The sequence below is a fragment of the Falco naumanni genome, chromosome 16 (genome assembly GCF_017639655.2).
Source record: "Falco naumanni isolate bFalNau1 chromosome 16, bFalNau1.pat, whole genome shotgun sequence".
Taxonomy (NCBI): domain Eukaryota; kingdom Metazoa; phylum Chordata; class Aves; order Falconiformes; family Falconidae; genus Falco; species Falco naumanni.
Window position 1 is genome coordinate 6448171 of NC_054069.1, and position 12975 is coordinate 6461145.

The following is a 12975-nucleotide window of genomic DNA, read 5'->3' on the forward strand; positions in this document are numbered from 1 at the left end:
AAGAAAAAAGGTTCACACCCCACAACACCTTCACCATTAACCTCGAGTTACTCCATAGTCTTTATTCTTCAAAACCTAAGAGCGGACACTTTGGAAGAAGCGGTACCTAAAAGGGCATTCGGCCACTCCACACTGCCCTCTTCCTCCCCAGCTCCCTGCAACTTTCTTCTATCCTAGTATAACAGAGAGCAATTTAGGGGATCCTAATGCCTTATCTTTTCAAAACATGCTTCTCTCTTTTGTCTTCTGCTAGCTATTTGTATTTAACAGCCCTCTCCGTAAAGCAGCTACTCTGCCCTCTCGCACGTGACGCTACGCTGCACACTGAGAAGCGCACACGAACAGTCACGCTCAAGATGGTGCGTCCTAAAAGATCACAGGTCTCCCTTTGAAAGTTTCTGGGTTTTGACTATAAACCATGCAAATAAAACCTGTGGAACACCTGCTTCTGCTCCTTTTTGTTACCCACCTCATCCTGTTCCCATTCCTTCCAACAACATGAATTTGCTGTCTTACACCCGACGTGTATAAAACCGGATAATAAAGGCTTGGCTTCACACATGGAAGAAGTAAGAGACAGGCAGAAGAAGAACAGTAACACGCACGGGACCGGACTATCCAAATGCAGACTTCCCACTTGCTCTTGCCAGGTTTGCACTCCCTTTGACTGCTCCCTGCAGCAATTGCTGTTTCTCTCTGCAGGTCCCCTGCTGCTGCCCTGTTCCGTCTGACTACGTGCCATGTGGCAGCAGAGGATCCAAACAATCATTCAGCTGCTTAAGAAAAACCACCACACAAACCCCATACCTTTAAGTCCCCCTGACCTAATTTAAGATCACACCTAATAAAATGACTTCTGGTTATTGTTTACTTTTTTGCAGGTGCAATTTATTGGCCTAAGAAGAAATCACTTCACTAGAAAGTTACAAAATATTGAAATAATCAAAGCAAACCATGAAAGCCAGACCAAATTCTTACGTGTCAGGAAATATATATTAACAACGACCCATGAGTCACATTTCTCCCCTTTCTCTAATCTATACTGTGTCTCTGGAATCAACTAGACACACAAGCTGGTTTCTTCTTCATCCTCCACATCTATCCCAGTTTATACCTGTTATTTGAGTGACCTCCAGATTTAAGAGGAATGGAGCCCGCTATTTCTTATTCACAAACTAATGAAAAGATTTATCTGTAGCAATCTTGCACGCCTGTCACAGAATGGTAATACATTCTGTAAAATGTGAAAATCATTCCGCGATATGAAAGACTGACATCATTCAGTCAAGCAACAAGGGATCTCCGATCTCGGCTAGATCAGGTGATCAGGAAAGTCTAAATGCTTTATCGATTTAGAGTAATGCAAAAAAAATCCCGCTGCATTTTTTTTGGTGTATTTAAAGTTTAGGCAATCTAATTAGAACAAAGATTTACACAAACAGCATCAGCCTCTCGGTAACTTGTATTTACAGTAGCTTCTCTCTTCACCTCCTCCTTTCTTCACGTAGACAACAGTGTAGAAGCTTTACCTAAAGCCTGCATCACTTGCAATTTTTAAGACTGCCTCCTTCCCAGGCTCTGGTTCATTTAGTTTCACCTTACAGTGACTGTGCATTTTCTCCCCATAGTTAGGTATTTTACCAAGCTCTCTTCAAATGCAAAAAAAAAAAAAAAAAAAAAAAAAAAAAAAAAAAAATTGCAGTAACTTTCTCCCATTTACTCTTCTTGTACATAGGAAATGTGTGCAGTACAGAAAAGCTAATAAAAGCAGAACTATAAGGGACTTCAAAGAAAAGAGGTTAGATCTAGCACAGAAGAGGACACCACCCCAACCAAGTGAAACTGCAGCAAAACAATAAATTAAGGGGGGGTTCGACAGTTTGAGCAAAAAACCCACCAACCAAAAAACCCCCAACAGCAGCCTGCTCTGAGTGCTCATGCCAAACCTTTATCTATCCATCACTGTATCATCAGTTTGATTAGCACAAATATTCATATTTTCTTCTTCTATTCTTCTCACCTTACTAGGAGGGGGAGAATTCTGCAACCGTATGGCTTGCTGGTGCTACTTTTTCCAAAGAATCTTTATTCACATCACCTTATGCTAGAGAAAAACCTAGCTTTAAAAGTACACTGCCTCTTGGTGTTTTTTCCAGTGCAGTTTGGCACTTCCACAGTTTGCTCTTAAATTGAGTATTCCTTTTTACTGAAAGGACAAGTCTTTCAAAACCAGCCGGTTACCATTTCCAAGCCTATCTACAAGTGTTTATGTTGCCAACCTTTTCCAGAGGTATCAGGCATTATCCTGAACACTGCACTTCCTAGCTTCTAATATCTGCAATGAGTTTGAACAAAACAAAGCAAAAAAACCCCAACCAGGTTTTAACTTTGTTTTCCCAGATAACAGAAGTATCCACTTCTCTAGAAAAACCTAGATAACTCAGTCCTTCGGTTTTAAAGATTAAATATTTCCACTTCCACTTAAATTTCTTAATAATCAGTGCCTACCATAGTTGTATGTTTTCCAAGGTTAAAAAGACTATGCAACTATATAACCACTTCATTTACTAAAGTTTATACTAAAATTACTAAAAAGTAAGTATAAAATAAAAACATGCAGAAGGCATTTTTCATCTTTACATGGTTAAAACCCTTGAGCAGATCTTATTTCCTGAGCAACAACTAGTAAAAATTCATTAGAGGAAAGAAGCATTTAAAAAAAGTAATAAAAAAATGGGTCATATAAATTTGGGAAGCATGGCTATAAATCCTGCCATAACCTTCACTACACTTTCTGGCCAAGAACAGTGCTTCATGTTCCAGTGTTTTGTGTTTCCCACTTTCTTCCTTTTCCAGAAGTTTTCTATCTCCTTGCTGCACATATTTAGAAATACAATTCCCAAAGACCACTGAAACACCAGAACCAAATCCTTCTGAAAGTGCGCGAGCAAGAAATATTTTAAGGTCACACATTTCCTAGCACATGATGGCTCCAGAAAAATCCTTAGTTTTGAAACATTTCCTTACCTCCCCATACCACAAGTGACTGTAGGTTTAGAACAAGATGCAGAAGGTGAACACTCCACAGAAGCACACAGTAACATTCTATATTGTCTATACAAACATTCCCAAAATTGCAACGCTATTTACTGAATTGCAAGGAAAAAAAACAAAACCAAAAAACAACAAAAAACGACAGTGATGCATTGCAATGTAACACTGATGAAAGTCCGCTGCATTTGTAGCTTTGGAGTCTGAAAAGATCCCTTTTGTTTACACACTGGGCATCCAGGTACAACAGTGCATCAAGGACTTGGATGAATACTTCCACAAAAATGTTTTTGTGAAGATGCTGCCAGATGATGATGACAGCATTAATAAAATGCTCTTTATTAAGTCAGTTAATACTGAACTCCTGCAGGCAACTATGGAGCTAGAAAGATTATGCTGGATGTGACTTTGCAAATGTTGGGCAACAAATTGTTTTGGAGCACTACAGTGAGCCACTGTCTCAGCAGGCTGCTTGCTACCTCTGTCATCACATCAAGAAAAGCATTTTTGTGCTGCTACATCCATAATCTGTTCAAAAAAAGACAAACAAGACTTCTTTAGCTAGATCATTCAGTTATCAGCTATCACTAATATATTCACAGAAGTCTGTGTTGTGCAACCACATTAGCTTGGTCTTTCATATCTGAGATAATTCTAAGCACAGCTCTCCACTAATTAAGAATATCTTATTTCGGATGCATGAGGGAGAGATGCGAACTAATGAAGAACAAGCTGTATTTCCAGTTTTAATAGGTTTTTAGTTTAAAAACCCCACCACATTACATCAAACCATATTTTGTCTTACAATGGGAAGTTATTCGGTACTATTAAGCAGTCGTTTTTGAACATAGTAAAAGCGTGTGCCTACTTGAAGGAAAAAAAATTTAGTTATTTGCAATCCTTGTACAACTCTCAATGTGTATATTATATATGTGCACACAGTGGCAAGCTTCTAGAGGAGAAGCAGCATAGTAGCAGCTGGCACCGCTGCTTCTACAGTCAAATGCAGATTAGGTATCTCAGTCTATTCTGAAACTTCAGCTTTCATGCATCTTGCCAGAGCCATAGACTTAGAGAAAAACCACTTGGAAATACTTAAAATCTAGCAACTTCTTCATAATGATGTGAGAAGGAACAGTGCATTCAACGGCAACTGCTCACTTTTGTCCATAATCTCAGCTGTGTCACGATGACAGGAAAAAGGGAAGTAATTCTTAGAGGTGGAGAAGCTGCTTCAAGATGGGGAACAGTTTCTTATCTGAAAAGTGCATTTTGTTCCTGAATATACAGCTTGCTAACACCTACTAGCATCTTGCAGAGATGTTGGAACATCACTTTATCTTTTGAAGACAGTGCAGAGAGACCGACTACATATAGAAATGATTTCTCATTCCCCTAGCACGGTCAATCATACTGCTACAGCACAAGCAAACTACCTCTAATTTGGCACATGCCAAAATAAGGACAATTACACAACTTTTGCAACTCTATCTTTGGTGCTTTTTTGGTTGTTTTTGTTTTTTTTTAGTAGTTATCACTACTCTTAAGGAAAGTAGCCCATGGCTGTAAACAGTTACACCAGCACTGTAAGCCTTTTTGTCTTCCTCCCCCCCAATAGTGTCATTTTCCCACTGAATTACTCCACTAACCCAAACTGTTGCTGGAAGTAAACAGGGAGCTGCTGCCTCCGCTTGTATCATTCCCTTTTACACGTACCTAAGCACACTCGATCAGGCACTCACATCTAAACTAGTATCACATCTTGTACCAGGAGCCAGCAATTTTCAGAGGTAAGTGCCAACCACCTGTAGCATAACGGTGAGCTGTAAGGACATACTAGTTGGAAGGGTTTCATTTTCATCTGAGGAGCTATGGCGAGTATACTTCTGTAGATGACTAATCCTCAGGGGGTATCAGTTACAGACTTTTGGGGGTGGGTGGGGGACACGACTCTTTCACACACAGCCTATTCACAAAGGTTTTCCTTCATCCTTAAAGCGCATTGCTTTTTTCCAAGCAGTACCTTCATCTATCCGAGAGCATTTCACTATTGTTCATTATTTCACAGGTCATCATATTTCACTAGAAGCAAGTATCCATCATCTTGAGCTTCATGTTTTCGATTACTTTTGTTCTCTTTTCTTAGACTCCTCCTTACGAGGAAAAATTTCGCTTACTTGTTCATGACTCTGACAAAAGCTACCGTGAGATCGCAGGATTTCTTGACAACAGGATAAATTAGTATGGCAGGAAAGCGCATGTCATTAAATTAAATGGCAACACACACACAAACAAGCAGCACAGGTCACATTCAACCATGCAGCCCCCTCTGGGGCACCCTGTATGGACTGTCATTAAAAAGGGTCATGCACGACTGCTACTACTACAAATACCTATCAGTCCCTCCATTTTTCCTAACTTCCACACTTCTTTCTGTTTTGACTATTCAGTCATGCAATTTTAGTGCTGCTTTAATATAGGATTCAAGTTATGTCTTCTGAGTGAGTTTGTGTACACAGAAGACAGGGCAGTAGACTCTGTAATCTTCTGCTTCATGCCCAGTTTCATTTTACTTTCACCTGTACTTTGCTAGCAATTTATAGCAGCTATATAGATGTATTATTTTCAGTTCAAGTTACAATTTTATATTGATAGGTAAGTTTTCCATAAAAAGGATGGAACCCATACATAATCAGTAAGTGCTGATATCTCAAGGTAAAAAGATCCCATTTTTTTTAGTTTAACAGTTATTGGCTAGTCAGAGTTACGTAAAAATCCAGGAAAATATTTTTATAGGTCAAAGCCATATAAAATACAATTTCAAAGTACCGATGCTAAAAAAGCCCAACAACAAACAGGTTCCAAATTTAAAGGGCTGGAATAGAGATTCATGAGAAACTCAGAAAAGGCAAAAGTCCTTTTAAAAAGGGTTTTCTGAGCAAGTCTCAACAGCAACACAGCACAGGTCTTACTGCAGTACAGACCTGACAATACATAAATACAGCCCTTCCAGAACCTAAAAAGCTAGAATATTCTTCCACTAGGAGTTTAATAAAGGCACATATGAATGTGAGAAATTAGCGACTCAATAAATTTAAGCAACAGTTCAGAACGAGCTTGAAATATGAACAGCCTTCCATCTCGGAACGTTAATAAGCAGGACTTCCACTCCACGTACACAGTGAACTAACACCAAATCAAGTGCGGTGGACCAAACCCGAAGTGCTTATTCAAAGTAGCGTTTGGCTAGACTCAATTTCCGCCAACATCACTAGAACCAATCTTAACAGGGCTCCCCTTCCTCAGACACCACGTTAATACTTCCAGCAACCAACTCAGCAGTTAAGTTCCAGATAAACACGCCTGCACCACTTGCTGCAGAAAGTCAACGTAGCTGTACTGAAAAATGAAAGACCTTGACACAGATCTCCAACAACAGGCAAACGTGCTGTAAAAAAAGTCATGCAGAACACAAAAAGGCTTCAGACTGGACACGAGGCTCCTCAGAAGAGGAAAGCTGGTTAAAGAAATTCAAGACTATATCAGAACGCACTGGAATTCAGCAGTTTCTTAGGACAAAACATGGAAAAAACATGCCAGAGGTGGGGAGCTGTTAACCTCTAAGTTTTCTGTAACCTTTGTTATTTTGAACAATAGGAAACAAATATACTTTCTAAAATGACAAATAACAACTAAAGCTTTCATCCCCATCACACAGTCTGCCAAAGAAACGGGGAACTGAAAAGTAAATGACAACTTAGTATCTTCAAGTTTAGAAGTTTGGCATATGGCATCAACTTGGGAACAGAACACTAACATTACAAGGTCTCTGCTTGGCTCTTCAGTAATAGCAAGGAAGAATTTAAAAAATAATTAACAGTTTAGTATGAACCTTGAGAAATGAGGCAGTAAGAGAAATTTCTTTTAATACTTGGGATGCAAAGCTCATCTATCGCTGCATGGCCAGAACAATGTTAGCATCCCGGGTTTGTTTTCCTTAACTGAAGTCCAAGCTAAGGGTATTTTTCATTCCTGTAAGGAACGATTTCACCAGAGAAGACCACTGTACCTGAATAACTGTGGGTCTCTTCAGTTTTGTACTTGTACTCCGGACAATATTTTATTCACTTCTGTCTGGTACAGAGCAGCACAGTAAGCTCTTCTTCAGTAAACAATGAAAGCAACCATAACAGAGCCTTACAAAAAACCTTACCTCTAGGTGTAGCGACTAAAACTACCTAAGAAGAAAATGTAAGAGGATGCTGATCTTTCAAAGCCATTACCCTCGTCAGATACCTGTTTTTAAAAAGTGAACATGACTACATTTTATCCACGCAGGCTTACACTGATTTTTCTTTTAGGTGAAGCATGAGATACCAACAATCTACAGGCTAGTAATTACCGGGTAACATAAATGGGGGGGGGGGGGGGGGGGGCGGGGGCGGTTAAACAAAGAGACTAAAAATGGTTGAATTTGGTTAACAGGCAGGATGATGCATGGAAGAATTCAGGACACACACACACTAAAGTTCCTTCGCTAAAACAGATTACCGAGGTAGGAGGACTGCTGATCGGCGAGTACTGGCCGGGTCAGGAAACCGTAAAATATTCGGGACGTGAGAGCAGGCGCCACACAAGGTTGGCACCTTCCCTATGAACAGAAAGTTGTCCCTGTGCGATGGCTGGGACTGAGCCGCCTGTCCCCCGGCCCCGCACCCTTGCCGTGCCCGCCGCCGGGCCCGGGGGCAGCCGCTGCCCGGCCGGGGCGGGGGGAGCGGGCGAAGGAGAGGGGCGGGCAGCGCTCCGGCCCCCCAGCCCGCCGCAGGGCCCGGCACCTCCGGCACGTTAAGATGTCCCCCCGCCGGCCCTGCAGGAGGCGGCCCCGGTGCGGAAGGGACAAAAGGCGCAGGCTGCCCGCACGGCCGCCGCACGCCCCCAGCCCCCGAGGCAGGCGGCCCCCGCGGCCCGCCCGCCCCCCGCCCCCCCAGGGCCGGCCGCCCTCCGCGCCCCGCCGAGCTCGCCCCCAAACCCCGCGGCTCCCCCCGCTCCGCTCGCACCCCCCACGCCCCGCGGGCGCGCCAGCCCGGCCGGCCGGGCCCGGGGAGCAGCGGGCCGCGCTAGGCCCGGGGCAGGGTCGCCGGCGGCCCCCGCGCCTCACCTCACCTCGCTCCGCGTGATGCGGTGCCGCGCCAGCTTGACCACGGCGAAGTTGCCTTTGCCCAGCGTGCCCTCGATATCGTAGAAGCCGACGCGGACGGGCCCGAGCCCGCGGGGCAGCAGCGCGGGGGGCCGCCGGGGCTCGGCCATTACCATGCTGGGCTCGGGGGGCGGCGGCGGCTCCGGCGGCGGCGGCTGGGCTCTGGCTGCGGCGCCCTGGAGCCGCGCCGCCCCTCCGCCGCCGCGCGTCACCGCGGGCGTCACGGCCGGGCGGAGCCTCTCGCCATGGCAACCGCAGCCACCGCGGCGGGGCGGCCGCCCCGGGGCCTCGGCCGTCGCACGGCGCCCGCGGGCGCTGCGGGGCCCTCCGCCTCGCTGCTGCTGTTGTGGGGGTCCCCCCCGCCCGGCTCCCCCGCCGTGCCCGCCGCCCCTCGGCTGGGGACGCGACCACCCGGCCCCAGGAGTCTCTCCGGCCCTGACCCAGGGGCTCCCCAGGGGCAGGGGAGAGCCCGGGCTGCGGCCCCGGGGTACTCGGGTTTCCTGACAGGAATACCCTCTCCCTGGCAGCCAGCAGCATTCCCGGTGGGCCGAGTTATTCCACACCGGGAATTTGCCTTTCCCCAGTACATCAGCCTCCCCGAATCCCGATGGGCATCGCACGAGGGTCACCTCGAGCGCCCGCCGGGTGCAGCTCTGGGCCCCACGACCTCGGGAGGGTGCCAAGGCCCTGGGACACGGCCGGAGGGCGGCCGGGGGGGCAGCAGGGCTGGCCATGCTCCGTGAGGGGCGGCTGTGCCCTTCGGGCTTGTCTGCTGCGGAGAAAGGAGGCTGAGGGACGGCCTGGCCACCCTCTGCACCTTCCTGAGGAGCAGGTGGGGAGAGCGGGGTGCTGAGCTCCTCTCCCCAGGGTCCTGTGACGGGACGCGCGGGAATGGCCCAAAGCTGCGTCAGAGGAGGTTATTAGGATATTAGGATGCATTTCCTTACGGAGAAGGCGGTCAAACACTGGAACAGGCTCCCTGGAGAGGTGATCGACGCCACAAGCCCGTCAGCATTTGACAGGCAAAACTTGAGAGGACAGTGCCCTTAATAACGTGCTTTTTACCTTGGAGCCTGACTTGGTCAGGCAGCTGGACTAGGTGACTCTTGTAGGTCCCTTCCAGCTCAGCTATTCCATCTATTTATCTCCTACACACCTGGAAAGCAAGACATTTGGAAGCTTTGTTAGGCCCTTTGACACAAAACAATCAGAGGCCGCACAGAGTTGACAGTGTAGGTGTGGGAAAGTTTAAGGCCTTTTATGCTAGATTTCCTTACTAAGTCCAGCTAGTCTGCTTCATGTTTGCAGAACTACACATTAGAGCTTGCTTTCATTTTAAAAATGCCACGTTCATTTCAACTCCCGCAGCGATCTTTCCCAGTTCGCGCCTGCCCCTCTCTGACCGCTCCCTCTCCCCTGTCCCATCTCACGCTGGAGAACTGGCGCCTTCTGACATTTCGATACCCGGAATCGCCCTGGAGGCTTCGCTCAGCCCCGCCGACTAAACAAGGCATGCCCAAAAGCTGACGGCACAAGGGCACGTTGTGCCTGTTGAACCAGCTGCACGTTCAGCAGGTCACAGACCTTTCAAGAACACAGGGTGCAGCGGGCGCAAAAAAGCAAGTGGGAGAATGGAAGAAACCAACTTCTGGCTCTTGCTTTCCCTTTGTAAACACGTCTTAGACGTCAAGCTGCCTCGTACTTGTGGCAAGCTGGTTAAATTTGTTATGTGACAAACAGCAAGGAGTGTTCTGCAAAGGGAACTGAAGACCTCTGTGAAAAGTTAATGTTTGTCCTTCCCTGCACTTGCAGTTCATGAGATTCCTCTAAGGAATGACATTTTGAGATGACGCTACTTAGACTGCTGTGGGTAATAACTGGGCTGTTACTGTTCTATTTATCCCCTGAAGTTCTGGCAATGACTAACTGATGACTTTAGTTAGTCAGACATCCACCCTGTTAAATGATTGATAGGTGCATGAGCAAGCTTACCATAATCCTACTTGAATAGAAAATGGAGTCATCCCGAACTGCTACTTGTGAAATTTCGCTCTTGTTTCGCCATATAGGATGCTACATTTTTATCACAAATCTGAAACACTGACCAATATTTCTAGCATGATACGAGCTTGGTGTGTTAAAAGTAACTTTTTCTACATTGTGCAAAATATTGCCTGATATTCATTCTCAGTCACTTTAGTAGAAATAAAATTTTTAGTAACAGAATATGTATTTGCTTCCTGCCTGCTTTCACCCCTGTAAAATCCCACCAGACGGACGCAAAATCAATTATTAAGTCAGATTTTGCGCTTGCAACAGAAAACTTCTGCAGAAACTTTCTTGTGCTGCACGCCACAAGGCCCTTTTTGGCCTGAAGGTTCAGATTACAAAACCTGTTCTTAACAACGCTGCTAGAGGAACCTGCAGCCACGACCCCCTGCTTCGCAGAGCCGCCTTTATAATGGCCCGGGGTGGCTTTTGGGGGCTGCAAGGGATGCTCAGGAGCTGCTGCAGAGGAGCTTGCCCGGGCCCCAAGCAGACAAACTGTGGAGCACACGTGCCCTCTTGTGGTTAGTGTTCCTCTACCTACTACTACAGCTCTGCTCCTCTACTACACGATGTCAGAGAAATTATAAAATTGCCTCGCTTTCTAATAGCTTCCAGAGAAGCTGAGCACACGCGGCTGACTTTGCCCGAGTTCAATAATAAGCAGCTCAAAAGATCAGGGCACGCACTGAGTTGCCAAAATGTGGCTTTACGTGTTTATGCACCTAAGCTCCAACATCTGGCTTGAGTTTTTTTCCTCTCATTTTCTGTTTTTCAATGCCTGAAAGATGTGTAGTGCCTGCCAAAGAAAAAAAAAAAAAAGACAAGAGACCAAGCATACAAGAGTAAAAGCACATAGATGCACAATTGCTTGATAAAAGAACGCTACTGCATTAGAAAACCCCGGACATTGCAAGTGCTCAGCAATGACTATGCTCCTATGCACTAAATTCCTCTAAAGGATTTTGCTTTTCCAGGAGAAATGGTTGCTGACTGGGTGTCATTTGCAGGACAAGTAGAAGGTTTTATTTTTTAAGGGATTACTTCTCTCAGGGCTTCATCTTGCACCACTGTTGGGGGGATGAACGGTGCGAGATTGGCAGACGCTTCTTGATACTGCAGATATGCAGGGCAGAGCCATCGTGCACATCAGCCTCACCTACAACATTCAGGGAGTGAGAGAAGCAGCTGTGGCAGCGGACTGAGATATGACCATGTTTGCAGTAGAGAACAGTAGCACAGAGATCCAGAGACCTCTTCCTGCATATTTACATTGGCAGAGCACGCTCAGGGCCACGTCGTGCGCTCATTTCTGCCGTTGTCTCAGACCCACATAAAACATTTTCTGCCAAAGCCTTTGGCACAACTTTGTTTCCTGTTGGCTTATGCAAATCGGTTCTTCTTCATCTTTCTATTTATTTATTTCCATGCAATGGAGACAAACAAACTTTTAGGGAACCTTTTCAAGGGCTACATTCATTTCAGGGGCTTCAGAGGCAGGCTTGTTTGGCAGAAAAATGTTGCTTTCCTGGATCTGGAAATACCTACCTGCAGAGCAGCAGGTGAGTAATATTTGTGTTCCTGCTTGACATGCTTCATTTGGTTGGTCACTCTCCCTCCATTACCTGGTCTTTGATCAAAGAAGAAAAAAACAAACCCCAAACCCAGATGGATTCCAACCCCAGAGTTCAGCAAATCCCCAGTTTAAAGCCAGACAAAGCAGATGTGATTCCCTGTGGTTTTAACAATATATTCTGAAGTGTTCTGGCTTCAGTCAGCATTTCACAGGTGTCAAGGTTGCCTCAACCCGCACCCTTCTTTTAGCTCTGCGTTACTTCGTGTATACCTTCAGGCAAAACTCATCCAGCAGAAGACTGGCACTTCACTACCGCATCACTTTTCTGTCCATCACAGTGTACACATGGTGTCCTAAACAAAGGACTCGTACCGAAAACATTCAACCAGGGAAAGGGGATGAGCAGAAAGCTTTCCTTGCCACATTACTGCAGGCTATTAAGTAAGGTGTTTGGCTGAGAAATCGTAGACTCATAGAATGGTTTGGGTTGGAAGGGACTTTAAGGATCATGTAGTCCAACCCCTCTGTCGTGAGCAGGGACACCTTCCGCTAGAGCAGGTTGCTCCCAGCCCCGTCCAGCCTGGCCTTGAGCACTGCCAGGGATGGGGCACCCACAGCTGCTCTGGGCAGCCTGGGCCAGCATCTCACCACCCTCACAGTGAAGAATTTCTTCCTCATATCTAATCAAAATCTACCCTCTTTCAGTTGAAAGCCATTCCCCCTTGTCCTGTCGCTACACGCCCCCGTAAGAAGCCCCTCTCCAGCTTTCTGGTGGCCCCTTTGGGTGCTGGAAGGTGCTCTAAGGTCTCCCCGGAGCCTTCCCTTCTCCAGGCTGAGCAACCCCCGCACCCAGGCTGTCTTACATGGCAATCTTCAAGATTGCTTAAGACTCCACTAAGTAAATCTGAACTGAGGATGTGAGAAGTCCAGACAGGGCTATAAAGCTTGAAAATGTCCCTTGACTGTTTAAATCAAAACACTGAGGACTAACTTCAGTAACCTGTAGTCTTGTCTTACTGCAGTAAGTACTCCTGTGTTCAGAAGTCCTGTGCTTGACCGAGACCTATGGACAAAAGCTTTGCTGGAAAGTTGATATAATTGCAAG

General features: G+C 46.1%; 1 protein-coding gene across 3 annotated transcripts in view; it reads right to left on the bottom strand.

Annotated features, from left to right (window-relative positions):
• SIK2 (salt inducible kinase 2) overlaps positions 1-8435 on the bottom strand; it is a 55336-nt gene extending 46901 nt beyond the window's left edge. For 2 of the 3 annotated variants that reach the window (XM_040615867.1, XM_040615866.1), the window contains exon 1: positions 8215-8435. In XM_040615867.1, the coding sequence (XP_040471801.1) occupies positions 8215-8364 (150 nt within the window). In that variant the 5' untranslated portion in view covers positions 8365-8435. Of the gene's footprint in view, positions 1-8209 lie in introns of all 3 variants that reach the window. The other variant, XM_040615869.1, reaches the window with a different exon arrangement.
• Between the last annotated feature and the right edge of the window lie 4540 nt (positions 8436-12975).